This window comes from Cavia porcellus, unplaced genomic scaffold (assembly GCF_034190915.1).
Source record: "Cavia porcellus strain 051 isolate PalLab524CR breed Dunkin Hartley unplaced genomic scaffold, mCavPor4.1 scaffold_24, whole genome shotgun sequence".
NCBI classification, from domain to species: domain Eukaryota; kingdom Metazoa; phylum Chordata; class Mammalia; order Rodentia; family Caviidae; genus Cavia; species Cavia porcellus.
In genome coordinates, this window is record NW_026947507.1 from 44,198,553 (window position 1) to 44,220,443 (window position 21,891).

The 21,891-nt window shown below is 47.0% G+C and overlaps 1 protein-coding gene across 8 annotated transcripts in view; it reads right to left on the reverse strand.

Annotated features, from left to right (window-relative positions):
• The window catches only part of Mcph1 (microcephalin 1), a 186,215-nt gene that overhangs the window by 101,219 nt on the left and 63,105 nt on the right, over window positions 1-21,891 (reverse strand). For 4 of the 8 annotated variants that reach the window (XM_013143416.3, XM_063234981.1, XM_063234980.1 and 1 more), the window contains 2 exons: window positions 13,972-14,015; window positions 11,661-11,823 (listed from right to left, as the gene is read on the reverse strand). In XM_013143416.3, the coding sequence (XP_012998870.2) occupies window positions 11,661-11,823; window positions 13,972-14,015 (207 nt within the window). The remainder of the gene's footprint in view (window positions 1-11,660; window positions 11,824-13,971; window positions 14,016-21,891) is intronic. The other 4 variants (XM_063234982.1, XM_063234986.1, XM_063234985.1 and 1 more) reach the window with 1 other exon arrangement.

Consider the following 21,891-nt stretch of genomic DNA (forward strand, 5'->3'; position numbering starts at 1 on the left):
TATAATCCCATTTTCTTCTATTTACCTCTTCCTTCCTTTTTTCTTTCTTCTCCTCCCACCTCTCTCTCTGGTGGTAATGGCAACTCAATCCAGGGTCTTCACACTGCCCTACATTCCTAGGTTTTCTATTATTTATGTCTAGACAAGGTCTTAGTAAGCTAAGTTGCACAGCCTGCCCTCAACCTTGAGATCCTCCTGCTCCAGCCTCCTGGATAGCTGGGTTACAGGTGTGTGCCACCAACACCCAGCTGACGGTCATGTTTTGGTCTTTCACAGAAGTCTACAGGCAACGCCTGAAAGTGGGAAACCAGAAACAGTCAGAACAGCGGTTTATATAGAAACGTGTAGGCAGGTATCAGACGCAAGAGTTATGGTAAGCAGCTAGGGGCTCCTGGGGAAGCAGGGCGGGCAGTGTTTTGTGGCAGTGACTCCCCAGAGGCCTCTGGGCTACACCTGATCTCTTAGGCGCTTTGCTTTGGATCATATTAGTGATGAATCACGAGAAGCAAAGTGCAGGAGAGTTCCCATTTATCCCTCTCCAGCTTTGTTCCTCTCTTTCAAAACTGCTCTGGTTTACACCAGGTGGGGCTGTGCATGTTGGGAGGCAGTGGCAGGAGGATCACAAACTCAGATCCAGCCTGGGCAACTTCGTGAGACCTCATCTGAAACAGAAATAAGTCAGGCGTGGTGGGGCACACTTGTGAGCCCAGCACTTGGGAGGCTGAGGCAAGAGGATCACTGCAAGTTGGATACCAGTCTGGCCTGAACTGCACAGTGAGACCCTGTCTCAAAAAGAATGACAATAAATAAATAAAACAAAAGTTGGAGCTGTATCTCAGTGTGAATGCCAGTGCTGTTCCTAACAGAATAAAATCACCAGAAGTGCATGGCCTGAACCCTGTGTCCACGGCAGGGCACAACCAGGCCCAGGGCCGACCCAACCTCCAGGTCTAGAGGGAGGGCAGCCCCAGAATGTGGCATTTACCAACTCAGTACCTCGATGCTTACATTTAGGTCTTTGCTGCTTTCTTCCAGTATAAAAATCCTGAATATGTTTTGTCAGACTTAAATACTTCAGTTTGGAGTGGTGCTTGTGGATGGGGCGTGTTGGAAAGTTAGAACCTGAGCTGTTCACTGCCAGGGTTCAAGAGAACTTAGAATTCTGACTGTGAACTCTATAACTGACAACCCTGTGTACTTTGCTGGTTGTAAGAATGCAGAACAAGAAGGATTTGCTGGAGCTTTCCACGTGGACAATGGCATCCCCTGAGAACTAAAGCAGCTTTATGGCTTCCTTTCCAACACGTTTGCACATTTTATTTCTTGCCTTATCACACTGGATACAACTTCCAGTACAATGAGGAAAGGAGAGAACTTTACAGGTTCCAGAACTGCTTTGTGAGGCTGATTATTTTGTTATTAATAGGGGAACACAAAAACCTAAAGTGTTCTGCTGTATAAATTAAGGTATCTGTGGGAAGTACAAGTTTTTTGCTTTATCTATTTTTAAACAGTACTTCTTTTTAGAGGAGTTTTAGGAGCACAGCAAGTGAAGAGGAGGGTAGAGATTCCCCAATCCTCCCTACATCCAGGCATTCACAGCCGCAGCCATTCTCAGCGTCCCTCCAGGGAGTTCTCAGGGTCCCTCGAGGGCGGTACAGGCTTCCTGCCATGAAGAGGCAGGTACTGTCTCCTAGCACTTGAGCAGACAGGGAACCCTCTGGCTTCCTTTCCTGGTGGCTTTGACTTCCCATCCCCTCGAGAACAGCTGGAAACCATGGGTGACGGAGGATGTCACCCACCACCCCAAACAGCACCAACATCATTCCTTCTTAACATTCCCCTCATGCCTAACATTTCTATCACTGCCTAACAAATCTGTTCAGTGCCTAAGATACAAGGCAGTCACAAAGTCTTCTATAGCAAAAATGTTAAGTGAAGTATGCTTAATTTGTGACTTCTCAAAAAAAATTTTTTAAAAGGGGGAGACAATACCAAGCTATTTTAATTAAAACTAGCATGAAAAACATAACTAAAACATGCAGTTAACTGAATTTAAGAATTACTGATCATGTTCCTTTATTGACAGTCATAATCTTTGATGAAGGAAAGTTACTGTAACTCTAACACTTAGTTGCTTCTGAATTTCAAAAGTCACTAGCTGCCGGATGCTGGCTCTGGGCCCCTCTCCAGAGCACGCCGGGAAGGTCAAGCACTGCCTGGGAACATAATGGGAAAGGGACAGGGCCTGTCCTCAGGCAAGTCCGCATAATTCTCTGCACAAGGGAGATCTCACACTCTCGTACAGAGCACGAGTTAATTGGTTAAAAATCAGCCTGCACAGACATGCATGCCATGGCTTTACCATGAAGTTAATCTGACAGTTTAAAGGCCTACTTTAGTACCGACTTGTGAAACAGACATCGGCGTTGGCTGCTAAGCAGTGCGGGTCTTGTCTTTGCTACTGGTGACCCCCTCATGCTCCTTTATCAACTGTATGGAAAAGGTGACTGTTGGGGCTTCTGAAAAGTACAGAAATACACTCAGCATCTCAAAGTTTCTTCATGCCAGAGAGATAAAAATAACTTATTACTCGTTTACTACTTTGAGCTAACAAAATTATGAAAATTAAATCATAAAACATATCTCCCCAGACTATAGATTGTCTCAGTTATTAGGGTGACTTCTCTCAAACAGCACAGCTGGATGGAATTTGCAAGAGTGTGCTCTGCGTTGTTCAGGTTACCCACGACACTTCCCTAGCTGGACAGTAACAGAATCCAGGCGATGGGTTCAGCCACTCCATGCCCTTCCCGGCTCTGTGACACGGAGCATGCTACCTAGTGCTATGTCGCAACAAACCTGACACATGGTTATAAACTAGAAGAGTCACCACGCAGTTAATGAAAGTGTGTGGTCAAGAAGCTATGTGCCGGTTACAGCAACAGGCCAATGCTGTATGTAGGCAATGCCAGCAGTTTAATTTTTTATAGCAAAAGAAGTGGGTCCTTATGTCCCAAGGACCACAGAGCCAGAAACAGAGAAGGTCTAGTCTTCCAAGGAGGCCAGCTTGTTTCAAGGCAACAATATTTGTTCCAAAATAAGCCACTGCTTTGTATTTCTAACGCATCTCAGAACACTGAGAAATGCTTCCTATAATTCCACGAAGTCCCTTTAAACATGCAAACATACTTTGGAGATACAATGCCTGCCTCAGTGAAGCAATCTGTCTTACACAGTTATGTTAACTGACTGAAAATTGCCAAGTACACAGTTAAGCATTTGAAAGTGCTCAGTTCAGCGGCATTCCACACTGTCACAGTGCTGCTCAGCCCCCGTCCCCTCCCAGCCCTGCCTCGTCACCGCGGGACGCACCTGCACACCTGCCCACCTTCTGCTAACTTCTGTCCCCTGCTAATTACCAACCCGCGTCCCCCAGTGGGCTCAGAGCACTCTGGAGGCCTCAACTGAAAGGAATCACTGGCTCGGGACCCCCAAGTCCGGCTGCCCCCATTCAGCCTCTTCTCAGCATGATGCTACTGCAGGCTGCAGATGGCACCAGGCACTTGGTGCACAGAGGCAGCTGGAGTGTCTGTTTGTACTGAGCACTAGCTTCCCATGACCTTCCCAGCTCCCAGGATCAGAAGCCGAGGCCTGGCACTTCAGGGCCACACTCAGGGCCTCTCAGCTAGCAACTGGCAATGCTGGGAATAAAGTCAGCATTTACCCACTCGTCTTTAAAACACACAAGGTGGTACACAGTCAGAATGGCTGTGTGAGGTCAGGCTCAGAACTGCATATTCTACAGGCTGTCTCTGGAAGTATGTGCTAGAGGAAGGGTAGGCTATCAACTGTGGGAAAGCAAAACTCAGCATTTCAAGCACTATGGCCACCAGCACTCTGCTAAAAGTATTAAGTCACAATCTCCACATAGGAGGATGGCACGAGGCTTGGACTTAGCTCATGCAGATGCCCGAGTTGTGAAACTGTCTACGTGACTATGGCCACCTGTGAGATGCTTCAGTCCGCCCACAGTGCGTCTTCTTGGTACCCCTCCCTTCGAGCCGCCTGTCCAGTGTGTGATCATGAGGCTAGTCCTGTGAACATCACTTAGAAACTGCAGCACACAACGGTGCTATGTTAGGCACACCTCTGGTCCGAGCACCCTGGGAGACTGAAGCAGAAGGACCTCAAATTCTAGCCCAGCCTTGGCAACTTAGTGAGATCTGTCTCAAAATAACAATTTTTTTTATCTTAAAAAAAAAAAAAAAAAAAAAAAAATATATATATATATATGGGGAGATTAAGATGAAAGAGGACATAACAACACAGGTCAGAACAGAACAATTTAAGCAACATAGTGTTTCACCACAGGATAACCCGACCTAACAGTAGTTACCATAGTGTCTCTTTCTTTGAAATATTTGAGTATGCCTTCATATACTATAGCATCAAACATAACAAGACAGTATAAAACCATTCAAGCTGGTAAAAGTATCATAGGGTATTTAGAACCAACCAACAGAAAATGAACAACGGTTTCTAAATTATCTCCTTGACTATAAAAAATTTTGCTTATACTATCACATATAATAAAATCCAATAAGATACAACATGATAAAACCGATGGAGACAGAAGAACAAAAGCTTGATGGGACTTCAAAACAAGCTGATATTAAATCAGCACTAGCTATTATAATGTCTTGTTTTCTTCAAAGTAACACACAGATAATAAAATCAAACATCCCAGAATAAAACCATTCCAATTTATGAATGAAAACATTACAAGGCTTCAAAGCAATATAATGGGGAATCCTGATTATCACTCAAAAAACAATTTAAAGGGGCAGTAGTGGCCTGGGGATTTAGTTCACTGTGAAGACCCTCGTTCAGTTTCCTGCACTGGGAAGAGAGGGTGGGGAATCTACATTTAAATTACCTCTCCTGGGTGATTCATCTGTTCGGTGTAGAAAGCTCTATTCTAGACATTTCACAAAAGTGGCAAGAAACTGAAAATTCTCTACAATTTAAAGATACAGAAGACAAACACTACAGTCATTATGAACCCTTTGCCACTCTGCGGTGTTCTGTGGTAGAGATGAATAGTAGAGCAGAAACAGCGTGCACTGCGACCAGCTGCACAGTCTACAGTGGCCTGTAAAGAAGTCTACTCAGCGCACACAGGCTGCAATGTAACCACTTAGTGCCGCTTTCTAAATGCGGCTAAGCTACAACCAGAGGGACCCTGAATTTTTCCACTGTACTGAATGCAGAGTCCTAACATCTTTATGAGTAACATATGCACGAAATTCTCTTATCAAAATGAAAACAGAGAAACAAATACAACAAATTCCAGTGAAACTAAAATAAATGGCAGAAAGATCACTTCACTCACTATAGGAAACAAAGCAAACAGTACCATCACCACCAGACAGCAAGCCACGTACTGCGGTTAGGATGGCTGTGTTTTGCCCTTCTTTCCAAGAATTAGTTATGTGTGCCACCCAAGACCTTCAGTGCTCAGTCAATCGTTAGATATGAAGAATTTTAATATTAAGGTGGAGAGACTTTCTTTCAAAGAAATAAAAACCAATAAATAGGCTTATCATGAAGCTACAAGCTAGCTGCTATTTCAACTGACAAAACATCTGTCAGTTATTTATTTCTCATTCCCTGGTAAAGGGAAGCCTTATAGATTTTCCCTAAAATTTATTATCGATAAAATAAATTTTCGGAGAAGTGCATTGTGTGGGTCACACATAAACAGTATCATGTAGCAAAACGAACAATGTGGTTAGCTGAAGTTCCAAAAAAAAACTTTTCTAAGATCTAGGACATTCTTTACCTCTGCCTTCTTCAAAAGCATTGCTGTCAAAGCCTAACTCTTGATGGAACTTATTCATGGCCTGGCAGCATTCGTGTCTGAGTCTGGCAATCGCTTTTGGCCCAGGACAGTTCAGAAATCCCCAAACCTGCTGGTGGATATCTGAATGAAAACAGCTCACGATGGCTTTTTAAAGGTTCCAGATAAATCAAGGGTGCATTTATTGATCAGCACCTAAAGCTAAGGGACTCTGTGCAGTTAGCTAAAGTGACTGCTGACTAAGACGTCAGAAACATGAAGCTCTAGGGCCTGCGGCCTGAGCGTGCAGGGCTGGGGTGTTAGAGACCCTAACAGCGCTCAGAAGCCAGTTACCACCCCGCTGGGGAAGCTGGCCACAGCGCCTCTCCATCACAATGCAAGCCGGGAGTGTTGAGACCTGAAGAGGTTGAGGGTGAGCACAGAAGAACACTAAAGAAAGGCAGTGATGCCTATGGCTGATGGCCAAAGGGTGCATGAGCCTGCACCACCCAGCTGGTGACTGTCCATCAGTCCATTTAAATGATGCCCAACATAGTGAATTTGTTTTCATGGTTGTTATGGTTTAAGAACTGGTGGTCAACTTAATGCCAGCTGGATTACATAAGCATGGCATTGAGTGAAGATGCTCCACCTGACAAAAGTTGCCAGAATAAATAGGTTGAGAAGAAGGGAGGTTTAGAGGGTTGAGGCGTTAAGGAGGCCTTTTGGGTTCTCCTATGAGTTGCTGTCTGAGCTGTTGGTTCTCCTGGAGAAGCTTTGGTCCTCACATGGAGCATTGCTTCGAGACTCCAGAGGGGAAGACACGTGCTGCTTGGACTCCAGGATGAACTCATTACGTTGCTTCCTGGCACATACCCGACTGTGCTTGTTGTTGGAGGAGCTCGGGGCCTCCATGTTGCTGAGGACAGCTGTGGTGCCTTTCAGGATAGCCCTGGTCTTTGTTGTGTGACTTCTCGGCTCCAGTGTAGAACCCTCCGCCCACTAGCACAGCTCCTTCATCCTGCTGGCATAGACTTTCTGGCTTCCACTGCTGATCCTTGGGTCTTCCTGGCACGGATCCATAAAAGAGACTGGCTTAAGTCCTTCTTGTGGGCTCTGGGCCTCCAGTTGGACTTGTGGGAGGCATTGTCCTGAGCTCTGGGTTTTTATCTGGACTCATGTGGGACATTGCTGTGGGGTTTAGGCTCTTGACTAAATAATCTATGTCTTTGGTGTTGCGGATAGATTTCCTGCGTTTTCCTGTGTTAACTTCCGGTGACTATTATAAAAATATTATAAACTCCATGTCCTAATCCTAGTTGTTCTCTGTGTACAACCCCTGACTACAACAATGGTCAGGTTTCACCCACAAGTGCTCAGAATCAGCATTTCAAGTCTGAGTAGAGGTGGCACTGCACCTCTGCCCTGCCAGCTGTGAAGGGGACAGAGCCGGGTGGGATGGGAATGTGAGAGGGAGGAAGCTGGCTCATAGGACCCCCTGCCTTTGGTTACCACCAGGCAGCTTAGGGGTCGGGCAGAACGGCAGATGTGACAGAAACGGAGACTGCAGGCAACATGTGCTGGAGTGCGGTGAAGGGGGTCCAAAGACTCAAAGCACTGAGCTCCAAGTAGCGTAACAACAATGTGACTCTTAAGTCGAATCAGTTTCTTTACTTCCCCTGCGTTACTTCCTGGCTCTCATACAGAAGAAACAGAACCACCCTGAATTCAGTGCTTTATTCCTATAGATCAGCCAGGCAGTTCAATCATGCTGCAGGAAAAAAACAAGTTACTATCTTTCTTGAAAACAGAATTAATGCTTGAAGTAGCAACTGTTGTAAACATGTAAAAATTACTAACAATGTCCTCAAGGAAATAAACAGCACAATGAACTAAATAATAAAACTGAATTTTGTTATAAAATCACTGTTTTTTTAGACTGGCCACTGACAATCCTCTAATCTTGAAGAACTGGTATAATACTCTTTTACAGAAATTTCCAGAGAACACTACACAAACCCTGAAATAAAAACATTCTCAGCAGTGTTTTTCTTGGAAGCAAGTTTTCAATGCTAGCCAAAGAGAATATTTAAAGAATCCCCCAACTGCCCTGGAGACAGGGTGAGAAGGAGGAAGGGTGCGGGGGTGTGGAGAGACAGAGATAGAGGGAGACAGGGACAGAGAGAGATCTCTTTTATAGCGAAGTCAGTGTGATCTTTCTTCAGGCAGCTAATACAGACACTTCACGTCTTGACCCTAGGGGAAATGGCAACCTGTGAGTTTCATATCTAAAGTTACATACAAGTTGTAGGTGGGCACTACACTGGGTATTTTAAGCTTCAGACATTACATGGGGTGGCTTTCTTATGGTGTAGCAACCACTTTCTTTCAAAGAAATACATCATGCTGGTATTACTGAATTTCTTAAAATAAGGAGAGGATCCAGGCGAGAGGTGGCAGCACTAGATGGCTTGTGAAAAAGGGAAAATGCATGAGCATCGGTGCCAGGGTGGCTTTAAAACAGCACGGAGTAACCTCAGAGTTGCGGAAGTGGTCATCATCTTGGGCACCTGAAGGGCCAGTGCAGGCCGGCTGCCTGTGCTCCCGGGCTGCACTGCTCCCCAGCCTCACCCTGGTTCCCGCCCCCAGGACGGACCCCTGGCTCTGGTCTCCTAAGTGCCTGTCACAGACTGATGCAGGTCTGAGGCAAAGTATTCGCCGGCCCAGGACAGAACGACCCTTTTGAAGGCAATGATGTCCTTTTGTATATAAACAGAAATAGCTGTTAAAAGCAGATAATAGCTGGTTTTTATAGCTTTTTGCTGGGGTGAGGGGTGGGTTGTTAGGTTGTCAGTTTTGTTATAAGGCAGTACCCACTAAGCTGTGCTGTGGTCCTTCTTAGGTGCCACAGGACCCTAGAGATGCTCACATGGAAGGGGCCTGACCCTGCCAAGGCAAGGGGCCATAACGGCCCAGCACCAGGCAGCATAGTGGCGTCTGCTGCCTGCAGCTGGGGACAGAGGGCAACTTGGCGACGGTAAGGCCTGTGGGATCCCACACCAGCAGCACTTCTCTGGACTCCTGCTGTGTCGTATCACCTCCTACTAGCACCTATTGCAGCCGGGGCCTGGGCTTCCTTACAGCTTTGGGGCTTCTACTCCTATCTAATGTCAATGTGTGCATAACGCTGACTTAGGCATTCTGAAGGACAATGTAGGAAAATAGAAATACAAAGGAATCTCTAAACAGAGCCGTTTGTAAATATTTACAAATATGAGACATGTGTGTTTTTAGTGTAACATGTAAGCTGGTGTTTTCACTGTTTCTTTTTCTCTTGACAGCTTGCTGCTTTCTGCCCTCAGAGTGGAAGGAATCTCATATCTGGTAGGGTAGCAGGTAAATATAATCTGTGAAGCTGACAGGTGTTGGATCTATAGAAGGACTGTGGTTTCATCAGGGGCCTAATAAAGATAAATTCAGGACAGGCGCTCCAGCACTATTTGGAATCAGGTTTCCCCCAAGATTCTAATTGACCACGCTCCTGTTGCACATGCTCCAGAGGAAGGCTCTCTGCTCCAGGCTCCGTGGGTGTCTCACACTGGCTGATCTGTGCCTTTGAGCCTGCACCAGGGTGGCTCCACTCCAACCAAAGCTCCTGCACTGCAGGGAAGCAGGGCTCCTGAGGAATCGACAAGCAACCACGTTGCGCAGGCACAGCTGACCATCCTACTCCCCTCCTCGGGGTGCTCCCTTAGCGACCGCTCATGCTGCACTCCTGAAATAGCCCTCCCCATGTCCATAGGCCTAAGGTCAGGTGCTGGCGGCTACTCTTCTGCAGGCTCAGGAGCCTGGCTCCGTGCTCCCGCCGTAGTCCACAGGTGCTCACTCTGGGTCAGGCCGGATGTTCCTAGGATTGACTTCCTCTGGCTCTCAAAGCTTTGTGAAAGCTCTTCCTGGTTAAATTCAAGCCCATTAAAAATGATCACAGTGCCACCACCCACACTCTGCTGCTCTTGTGGAATTAGCAGTACACCCAAAAGCATCGACATTGTAACCCCCAGTCTGTGCATGCACTGCCACTCTCAGCGGCCCTGCTGTGATGAGCACTGGGGTACCCTGCACAGTCTCAGTGACAGCCATGGGTGAGGTGCAGCCATGGCTGGGTAGGTGCTGAGCTTCACATGCAGAGAAGAGGCCCAGCTCTGTGCATCTCCCTAATCTGCCTTTGCTGCTGTTGCCCTAGAGGATGACACCCTGTCTGTTGCGGACTGAGATAGTGCCACACCTGCAGAGCACTCCGGGGAGCTGGGACCCTGCATCTTTCACCCGCACATGGAGCCCGCCCTGTCTAATGTGGTTATCTATGGCACAGACCTTAGCGTGCTGATCTTGCATGTGCCTTGTTAGATTGGTGACGGCAGATACTTCAGTGCTGACTTTGTAACCCTGGTCCTGACAGCCTGTCAAGCCAGGGACTAGCTCTGTGAGTTTTCCAGGCAATGTGTGCAGTTGTGCTACATGCAGCATTTCTTCCTTTCTAGTCTCAGTTTGCTTTTTGTTCCTCTGTGGCGCACGCACTTCTGTTACTCCTTGCGTGACTGCAGTTTGGCGCTGCCCTCTCCAGGCTAGACTCTGCTCTGAATAGGACCACTGTAATAGTTTCTCTGACTGCCACTATGCTCTTCTCCAGGGACTGCACACAGTATGACCATGGCCTAAATTTGTGTGCAGTTTGATTTCCACGTGTGATAAGCAGGACAGCACCAGCTGGCACAGAGCAGCGGTGTACAACCACGGAGAGGTCTTCCCAACTCAGCAGTAAATGCTACATCCCTTGTCTGTGCTTTTGGGCTGATCAGTCCCAGAGAAGAAGACACATAGATACATAGCTTCGTGAAAGAGAGGATGGTTTTCCTCTGAAATAAAATGGAGGAGGGGTGACTGATCAAGATACAGAGACGTCCTGAATTAGAAAGAAACCCTTGAGTTCACGCACTGAAGCTGGTTATAAACTGTATTTCATACAAATAAACACAAAGCAGTGCTAATACATAATTAGGTAAAATGATCCCTAACTGCAAACAGTTCCTTTTTTTAGTATATCAATTTTTCATATTTCACAACTTTAATCATGAATCTCTTGTAATCAAGCTACAGGGTTATGACATGGGAAAAAGACTTTTAAGCCAGTCTTAAAAGTCCATCTGTAGTCTGCACAGTGTAATTCTCCTGGTTTAAATTAACACAGAATTAATACAATACATTGTGAGGAGGAGGAGGGCGATGGAGAATTGGATGCAAAGTAGTATCAAGCACCAAGTGATGACAGGTTCATCAGAGAGGAGCTGCAGTGACCAGAGGTAGAGGCCAAAGTGAGAACAGAAGGACAACAGATCACGTCAATTTCATGACTTAGGAAATGACTATGTATTTTTAAAGGTGTCTTTAATATGCAGAAATAAGGACGAATGATGTTATGGGTAGACATGCACAGACGGAAGCATACACAAAAGGGATGAAAGGGACACGTTTCATCCTAAGTAAATCCATCTGTAAAAACAGTTGCTGGATCCCTTCCACTTTTCAAGCCTTTGGTGGCACTGGTCAGGCTATTGTTTGTTCAAATACAGAGCAACACTCAGTTGAGTGTGAGGAAACGACTTGGTATTTGCAGCTCGTGTCTGTTCTGACACCATTTCTACCTACAGCTCTGCGGGTCCTGCCCCCACGGCCTTCCCCTCCTCCAGCCGGAGGGTCCCTGCTCCTGGAGGCACCCCTCAGGGAGAACACACCCGTCCGAAGTCAAGCACAGGCTTACCCACTCATAGGAGAGCACCCAGCAGCCTCGTGCGATCCCCAGCAGCACGTTGAGCGTGCGTAGCGGCTTCCCGGCCAGCACATGTGTGGTGCTCTCGCAGACTTCCGGCGCCACAGCAAAGCCTTTTAGGGTGTCCACCACCTGCATGACAATGCTCTGCTCCCTAGCAGGAGGAAACAAAACCCCTGATGTGCATGTCTGCTGCTGGCAAACATCAAGGCATGAATACTGAATGATAATAAAAACTGGGCAGTGAAATTTTACACTGGCTTGGTTACAGTGCTCATGTCTTCCTGTGTTAATAATTAGTAACATGAAATTTAGGGAAATTAAAAAAATCCTGCAGATCCCCATTTGAACTCTCATAAGAAACAAGCCTGAGCTTCCCTGGGCCACTGGCAGGGGAGAACTCGCAGGAACCAGGCCCCGCCCACGACCCACGCGGCCCTCCCCCACACCAGCTCTTGGCTTCCCAGGCACCTGGGGGCAGGCCACTGCAGTCAGGACCAAAGCTCTTACTTACTTATTTTATTCAGAAAATGCAACATTTGGGGGGGGGGTTCTATCAAGACAGAAAAATAGCCTTTTTATTAACTATATCAAATATTAAGGCAAACCTGACAGTGTCGTGTGGTTTCATAAGGTCCATTACTGCGTAGCTTCCAGTCTACTGCTCCTGTAATGTGGCAGGTGCATTTCTGTTTTGCTTTCTTTTTTTTTTTTTTTTTTTTTTTTTGTCTTTTTCCTTTTTATCGGTACTGGAGATCGGACTCATGATTGTCTGCTTGCAAGGCAAGCGCTTATGCCGCTGAGCTAAATCTCCAGCCCCTGTTTTGCTTTCTAAGACAGCCTTTCTATCTAACAACCTTTCTAAGCAACTCCAGGTTCTCCCTCTTCTTACAACAACCTTTCCAACAGCTCCAGGTTCTCATTCTTTGCGTCTCATTTTTCCCTGTAAGGCCTGGAGACCCCCAGGAAGCTGAAGGGTGTGTGAAGCCATCTAGGCTGCCCTGTGGCCACAGTGCACTTGGGAGCTGAGAGCCAGGTCTCTCCTCTGCATGGTATTCCCAGAGGACAGAGGCTGCCACTGTCCCTGCGTGGCCCTGCTGTCCCTCAGGCTCTTCCAATACCTCACAGGGCCTCTCAGGTTTTATCTCCAGTACTTGCTCTGCCTGTGAGATTCAGGCTGGAACCACATCCCGATGTCTGATTGTTAGAGCTTGTTGGGTAGAGGAGATGAGGGTGACTGTCAAGATCTGGCCCTGACCAGCTACACTTAGCATCATCCTGAAAAAGTTTAGGGAAAAATAAATGCAAAAAAGAAAAGTGAAACCGAAGACAAAAGCAAAAGGAGGAAGAACCTCTAAACTAGATTTCTAGAGCCCTTCCATTTGGATATCAGATTTTTTCCTCCAAATTGGGCAATGCCCAGCAGTTATGAAACAGTGAGTAACAGCGTCTTTTAAAGACAAGATCCCTCTGTGTGCATTCAAAATATCCAGGTCAAATTCTTACAACACACAAGAAATCCAAGATAAAAAAGAGTGAGAATAGGTCTGAAGGTAAAGTTTTCTTTTTGAAACTTTTAAAGAGAAAATTGTCATTAACGTTTTTAAAGTTCAAATAGGGATTTTAAAAGCTATCATGCACATACTGAATCCTAAATTCTGTAGGAGACTGTTTACATGTTTGATCTACTTGGTAATACTCGCACAGCATCCTCCACGTGCGAAAGCAATCACAGGCACTCCTCCTGCAACACATTCTTACCCCCATGTCCGATGTTTGATTAATGTCTTAGAACCTCAAAACCTATGCATGATATAAAAGCCATGGTTTTCTCCTTTAACAAGAATTCAAAACTGTGTCATAAAGGCTGCGGCCCTCTGTTTTTGTTGGATGCTCTCTGCTGCTGAGTGTGTGAGGGGGATGGTCCGTGCAGGCCAGCAGGCTGCTAACCCTTCTGCCGGCCACAGCAGTGGCCCTGGCTGCTTGTGATGCCTCCTCCCGCTGCTGCGATAAGCCCCTTAAGGAAAACGCTTCGGGCGGCCTCCCAGTGGGGAGGGTACCTACAAGGTGAGGGGTGGGCACACACAGCCACTAGGAATTAAACAAGTGCCTCAATCCCAAAGGAGTGCAGAGCCTATGAACGCTGCGGAAATGAAGTGTGGTAAACACTGGACGGTGCGCACCAAGCCACAGCTCCTCAAGGGCACCGTCAATCACTGAGTAAAAGGGACAGTGATTTGGGAGACGGGACTTCAGCCTATGAGAGACTGGAGGACAGCGCCAGCAAAGCAAGAGTACTTACTCTGACGACATGCTTGTCATGACTAATGTTCTTGTTGGCTGAGACTGCAAGAGAAGGAACAAAAAACAGTCAAAATACAAAAAGAAACTTTTCCCACAGAAACAAACCTTAAGTTTTTTTTTCTAAAAAGTTACATCATTTAAAAATAAACATTTAAGCATATATCAAAGAAAAAAAACTTTGTATTCCCAGAAAAAACAGCCCAAGAGATAGAAATTTAGATATTATTCTAAAACCAAGCCAAAGTTATAGACTCAAGCAAAGCAGAGGAAACACTAGCCTTCCCTGCTCACCAGGCACTGTCGATCTCTGGCGAGAAGCTGGCTCCACAGTGCAGCAGCTGGGCGTCCCCGCACCCTCAGAGCCCACTGACCAAGAGCCTCTGAGGGGCCATGCAGATCCAACCCATGCAGAAGCCCAGATCTCAATTCCCATACTGGTGTCTATTACCTAGAACTGTACAGTTCCTTAACAGAGTTCAAGTACATTTCACTCAGTAAGAAGTGCACTCTGAATGCAAAAATGTGAGTGCTAATGAAGTATGTATAATTAGAAATGTGAACACAAATGCTCTGTACCTCAATTGGGCCAGAGATGACTGCTTTTCACGACTGGTAACAGGTGCAGCCTAATGTGCACTCGATGGAGTGCCTGTGTACAGAAGTGAATCCCCACTACTCGTGCACTGCTGAGATTCTCATGTGAGACTTCAGACACAGCTGCTCAGGGTAAGACTCGCCCTTGCACATGCACTCCCACTGAAGAGTCCACATACACCAGACTGGAAGAACAAAAGGTGCTACTGTCTCGAAGGGGGAAAAACCATGCATTTGGGGAAGGCAAAGAAAGAGGAGTGAAGGAGGAACACGAATCCAAAAGACATCCAGAGGGAGAACGCTGAGCTAACAGTGCACACATGCATCCCAGCACTCAGGAGGCTAAGGTAGGATGGACCTAACTTTGAGGCCTGCCTGGACTACCCAGCCAGATCCTGTCTGCAGGGCGAGTGCTGACCTAACAGTCGCTCCCTGTCTGGGTAGCCACACCTGGAGCATGCAACTGCTGGCTCTCCCACGTTACAACACCAAAGTGCAGCAACGTCAGCGAGCTCAGGTAGGTCTGGAGACCGGGCCTTTGGGGCAACTCTATGAGCAGCCGAGGCTCACCTGAGCCCAGCCCTGCTCCTGCAGGTCCCTCCTGTGTGGACACCCTGGGTGGTTCTATGAAGCCATCCTAGAGGCACCTGTGGGGCTCCCTCTGTGGGCGCTGCCTCTTTCTGGAGCCACACAAGGGAGGAGGGAAGCATCTGACCCCGGGCCACAGACCAGGCTCCTCTCAGGTCCCTGCCACCAGTGCTGTCGCTCCCTGTGCTCACTCACTGCTCCTACAGGGCCCCGAAGCCTGAACTCTAGCCCCAGAGTTCTGCCTGCTGGCATCTCCACTTGGAGGCTGACAGGGATCTCAAATGTAATACGACCCAAAGGAAATCACAGCTCTCACCAGCTGATTAGAAAAGAAGGAAATGAGAACCAAATTGGAAATGAAGAAGTGACACTACACTCACAGATGAGATGATTTTATATGCAGATGATCCTAAAGAGTCCAGAAAAAACTATGAAAACTAATAATTCCAACAAAACTGCAAGCTATAAAGCCTACACACAAAAGTCAGTAGCATATTTACAAATCAGTCATGAACAATCTGAAAAGGAAATGAAGAAAACAATTATAATATAGCATCAAAAAGGAATAAAACACTTAGCAATACATTTGTAAGAGTAATGCACTTAAAGTAAAAAGAAGTTGCTAAATTAAACATGAACCGAATCAACAGAAATGCATCCTATGCTCATGTGTTAGAAGACTTAATACTGTTAAAATATTCATCCTATCCCAGGCAATGTACAGATTCAACACAAACCCCAGCAAAATTTCAGGGTGCTTTTTTCTTCTTTGCTTGTTTTTGAAGGAATGGAAAAATCCACCCCTAAATACATACAGAACTCCAAGGAATCTCAAATAGTCAAAACAACCTTGGAGGTGAATAACAAGTTGGAGGACTTGTAATTCCCACTTGTAAAAATTACTGCAACACTATATAACCAGAACTGTATGGCACTGGCTAGGGATAGACGGGTAGAAGGACAGAATGGAATAGGACTGAAAGTGTAGAAATACACTCTTGCATCTATGGCCCATTGTTTTGGCGAGGAGGCCAAGAATGTGGTGGGTAAAGAACACTGTCTTCAACAAAGGATGATGAGAAACCCAAAATCCACACAGAAAGAATGAAGCTAGATCTTCAGTGTACCCACATATAAAAGTTAACTCAAAACAGTAAATACCTGAATCTAAGGGTGGAAATGATAAAATTCTTAGCAGAAAAAAGGCAATGATTTCTTAAGGCACCAAAAGAACAGGCCAAGAAAAAAAATTGCTACGTCATCAATACTATTAGGAAAATGAAGACAGCCCCCAAAATGGCACATGATATCTGCCATCATGTACCTGACATGGGCTTAATACTCAGAAATCTAAAAACTACTATGACTCAAAAAAAAAAAAAAAATCAAAACCCCATTTAAAAAGTGAACAATCCAAAGAAAAAGGGAAGAATAGTGAGTAAGTAATTTGAATAAATACCTCTCCAAAGAAAATAAGCAACAGCCACTAAGCATGTGAAAAGATGCCAGCATCACTGGTAACGAGGGGACCTCCTATCAAAGACTCAGCACAAGAAGCCCTGCTCCTGCTGGCTGCTCACCAGGAAAGTGAGCTCAGGTGATGTGACAGAGCGTGCACTGTGAATGCAGCTCGTGGACCTGTGCAAGTCATTTTGGTGGCTACTCAGCAGGTTAGAGGAGAACCACAGAACTGGCAGTTCTTTTCCTCGGTACCAGACAAAGGGTCTGGGATGCCAGAAACCTGTGCATGAAATTTTCCCCAGAGCACGACTCTCAGCAGCCAGAAGACAGAAGCAGCCAGTCGCACACACACACTTTGAGCTGCTGCTGTAAACTCAGCTGGGTAATCTGAGGCCAGGCCCAGCACCTGCTGAGGGCTCTGCTCTGTCTTCTCGTGGCAGCAGGGGAACAGGGACAGCCTAACCCCTTTGTGAAAACCCGTTTTGTGATAAAGAATGCTGTCCTGTGACAGCAGGACACACCCATTCGGGAAGGCTGTGCCATCACCCAGTCACCTTTGTACTTCCTTTTTATTATTATTTTATAGTTTACTTATATTGGAGATGGAATCTGGAACTTTCAGTCAGGCCTTCAGGGATGCACCATCACGCCACCCCATGGCCTCTCACAGGTCCTGCCTGTGAGATCAAGGTTTTCAGCACAGGAAATTTAGGGATACATTTGAGCCACAGCACGACTCAGTGCCACCCTCCAAGAGATAACCAAGCAAACGGCTACCATAACGAGCAGGAGTGGATTTCTGGCCCCTGAACACACTGAGCCACATGAGGGATGCCAGCCATAGAGGAACAGATGCTGCAGCCTCCGGGTTCATGAGACTTCAGAACGGGCACTTGCCAGGGACACTCAGGGGCCAGGCGGACTTGAGACCCAGATTCAGCCGGTCAGAGATCCAGCTGGGGCTGAAGGAAAGGTTTGAAAGCAGCCAATGCCAACAGGGGCCCAACACCGCAAGGACCACGTAGTTACAATGATGAACACAGCAGTGTTTGTCACCACAGTGAAAGAAACCACAGCATTGCTCCGCTGTCCCAAGCCTGCCCCTGCCACAGCCTCACGGGTCAAGGCACCTGGCTCTCAATGAGTGAAGGCGACCTCCCTCATTGCTCGCCCTCGCTGTCCTCTCATTCCACACACGCCCAAGACACTCACTGCCTCAGTTACTTTTCTCCTTGCTGAGACAAAATACCTGACACTTCAGAGTTAAAAGGGGAAAGATTTATGTGGCTCATAATGGGCTGGTTCCAAGGCAAGGAGGAGCATGGCAGAGGGGCATGGACAGAGGCAGCAAAGCAACAAGAAGTTGGTAAAAGCAATGGTGTAGCACTCACACACTTAATCCCAGCATTGAACCATGAATCAACCACAAACTCTGGATTCAGTAACTCAGGAAAAACTCCACAAGCACATGAGGCTTTGGGGGACATCTAGACACAAACCATAACATGACCCCCACTCAGCCTGTCTTCTCATTCTGTACAGGACCCATGACACATCTCCTACTCAGCCTGGCAGATGCCCAGAGTCTGAGCACCCTTCTCCACCACCCTAAATGCCCATCCTCTCCCGCAGGGAAAATGCACTCTGTGGCACGGGTACTCAGGCATTCCAGCAACCCTCCCTGCTAAGATTGGCTTCATCTGTGTCTCTTACTCTATCCCCAGCACCTGGAGCAGTGCTGGGCGGACCAGAAGGCGCTTGTTAGCTCTTCATTATAAAGGGATGAATACAAAGTAGGGAATAAAAGTTGATGTCTACTGACCCATCTTTATATACGAACTTAACATATACACATATGTTCCTTGCCATCTGTTGACCTAGACTCTGAAATGCCATACTCATTAACAAGGTCCAAGCCCAACAACCATGCAGAGATCTGTTTCAGCACCTATGGGACGGATGGCTGTGCCAATTACAAGTCCACCTGAAGCTTGCCCCACGTCCCAGCCGAGCTGAAGGACAGAAACTGTTTTTACAGGGCACTCCAAACCCAAAGTGGAAAGAAAAAATATGCAGAAGGCAGGAAAACAAACTTACATCGTGTATCCATATCCTCTGACTTGCAGATGTCTGACAGGAAATGTAGGAGACTAACGCTCCCTGCATACGGCCCTGCTGCAGGACCCAGAAGAGGTGAGCATCACCCTCGGCACACAATGCCAGCTGATTCCAAGGCAGACGGCCCGTGTCAAAGCTGTGAGGCGGGTGGGCCATCACCCGAACTGCACTGATGAAGTGAAAAGTGATCTATAATAGCACTAGGCACATCTGCTTACTTATCTTACAAGGGAGGGCTATGAAAGCCCAGTGTGACGCATTTGATTAACCAAAGGAACTCCTAAGAATATGAGAGGCAGTGATACCTGCAGCTTTGTGCAAGTGAATTTTAAAATGATGGTTGGAGAAAGGGATGGATATACAATATGGTAAATACAACCAAAAAGGTAAAATCTGGTTGGAGGAAAAATGAAACCCTCTACATAGTTTACCTTATATTCTCTGGGCTTTATGCCTATCAGTATTTCTGAGTTATTTTACAACTCTGTATGTTGTAGGAAACTGGCAGTTATGCAAATAATTCTGCTGCTGGGCAGAAATGCAAGAGCTCAGTGTCTCCTGAGATCCGAGTCATGTTGGAACTTAGGGCCCTGGGAAATCAAGCAAGCAGCTGGCCTCTCTGGTAAGTGGCTGTGGTGTGGCAGGCTGCAGCTGCCCCAAGGGAAGAACCACCAGCATCTCCTGAGATCCACACCATAATGGAACTTAGGATGCTGGGAAACCAAGCAACTAGCCTGCCTCCCTGTTAAGCAATAGTAAGCCTACCAGTACATGGGCTTAGAGTCAAACATCCCACTTCCCCTGCCCCCCATTAGCAAATGGGAACCAGAGATCTGAGCATCTCTTGGGAGGTTGACCATATGCAATATAGCAAATAAGGGGGATTTCCTTCTACCATCTTTTTGAAGGCAAATATTTTTACTACTGTTTTGCTTTATTCTGATTAATGATACTGCTCTATTCAATTTTCTGTTTTGATAAGTTCTATGATGTTCTGTACTTCATTTTGCTATGTAGTTGAAAGAAAAACTACTACTGTGAAGATAACAAGATATACTGTGATACCTATTACTGTTATCCTGATAACCTGCTATGAAGTTCTATACTAATTTCACTACACTGTCTTGTTCTGTTGTATTTTACTACCTTCAAAAAAAAAAAAAGAAATGCAAGAGCTGCCCAACAGGGAGAGAGGAGGGGAGGAGGGGAAGAAGGACAGGAGAGGACAGGAAAGGAGACAAGCCAGGAGGAAGAGAAAGAGGTGAGAGCTAACTGGTCGGTAAGAACAACACAGAACATGGCTGCCATTGTCACTTATGCTCCCTCCTGCTCCAGGCAAGGACACGGTCGGCAGCAACAAGGGCTCTCACCATTCTCGCTGTCTCAGTGCTAGCCAAAAGTAGCTGAGCTGAGGAGTGCAAGGCCCAAGTTCACCAGCTCGTGGGCCTTCAGGGTTCAGCAAGGACAACTGATGCTCACAACTGTGTCCACCAGGCCCAACAGAAGTGTGCAGAGCTGCTGTCCAATCCTCAGTCTCCACCGTCTCCCACTCCTGGACACCTTGTGTCCCACACACTACTGAATGACACAGACCTTTCTGCATCAGTAAGGAGCCAGGCGCCCTTCCTGGGCTCACCACCTGTCTTGAAGGCCCTCGGCCACTGAGCTTTGCCCGCAGAGGAGCTCCAGCTCAGTGCATGGCCTCGGATGGAAAAGGGCATCTCAGGTGGCAGAGCAAAAATGCTGCCTGATTTTCAACTTAAATCTTTCTATTAACTTTTGGTTCACTCCTGGGCAGATCTTCCCTGCAAGTGATTGCAAGATGGGAATCTGGTTGTATGGTCTGGTCATCTGGGGCTCTGCGTAAAGCATTGCAGAGATCTAGTCTCTTAAAAGACAACAGAGGATCCAGGTTGTCAATTTTGTTTTGCACCTGTTAAATTAGATTACAGCTGGCCCGAGGATGCCTCTGTACCTTGAGGCCTTTCATAGTGAACTGCAATATAACTCAGTGCCTCATCCAGCTATAGGGCTGACCTGTAACAAACAGCTGTGTCCCAGCCACACATAACAGCATGTGGCAGTCAGCCGGGATGGCAGCCATTCAGGTTGTCAGCAGTAAGGCAGATGCCAGGCAGTGCCCAGATGGCCTGCTAACGCTCACGTGCCTGCTGCCCAATCCACATATGGTTCTTTGCACTGGGAAATGCTATTAAACTTCACATGTCTAAAACTAACAGTCTGGTGTCTGAAAGGGGATCCGCCATACATGAGGTGACTTCCCACGTGTGCCACACAGCCAAGTCCCTGCTGGCCCAGAGTGCCCCTGGCGTCTCCTAGTAACTAGGGTTGTGGGTTAGTTCTCGCTTGGTTTCCAGCTTCAGATCCTTTTAATTCTCTGAGCTCATCTGAGCACTACTGGGGAATGGACCAAAGTAAATTAGACTGGGTCAAGTTAAAGGTCTTCAAGGGTCTCGTGGCGGAAGCAAGAAGTGGATTGGCTTCAGCAGGAGGGGGTGTCAGCTAGCTTTCTGTCCTGACAAAATACCCGAGAAACCCACTTAAAGGAAGAGAGGTTTATCTTGGCTCACCGTTTCCCAGGTTTCCATCTACGATTAGCTGTTTCTATCGGTTTCAGGCCCATGTGAGGCAGACACAGCTCAGTGGAAGGGTGCAGGGAGCAGGGCCACTCTCTTCATGGCAGCCAGAAGAGAGAAGGAAAAGGCAGGGGAAAGGCACCCGGTAAGAGCCGCAGCCCAATGATGTGCCTTCCTTCTGGTCACATGTTCAGGAACTCACACCCTTCAGTTGGGCCCCAACTCCCAACAACCCATTTGGCTGTGACCTCTCCAGTGGGTGGACTGGGACAGAACCAGCACCCTCATGACCCAATCATGCCCTGAAAGGCCCAGGTTTGAACTCAGGTATCTTGTGGAAGATAGGGAGTGGGGGTGGGATATATTTGGTCCATACCACAACCAGGGGCAGCAGGCCATCCAGCAGGTAAAAGGGGCTCCTCGAGAGGCACACTCAGCCCAGCACCTAGCACCACCCATCACGGCAGGGTGCTCGCCACTCTGGTACCAGAATCTCGATTGTGGGAGACATATTACCAGATGAGATTATGCCACCCTTTAACGAAGCTCTACTATGACTG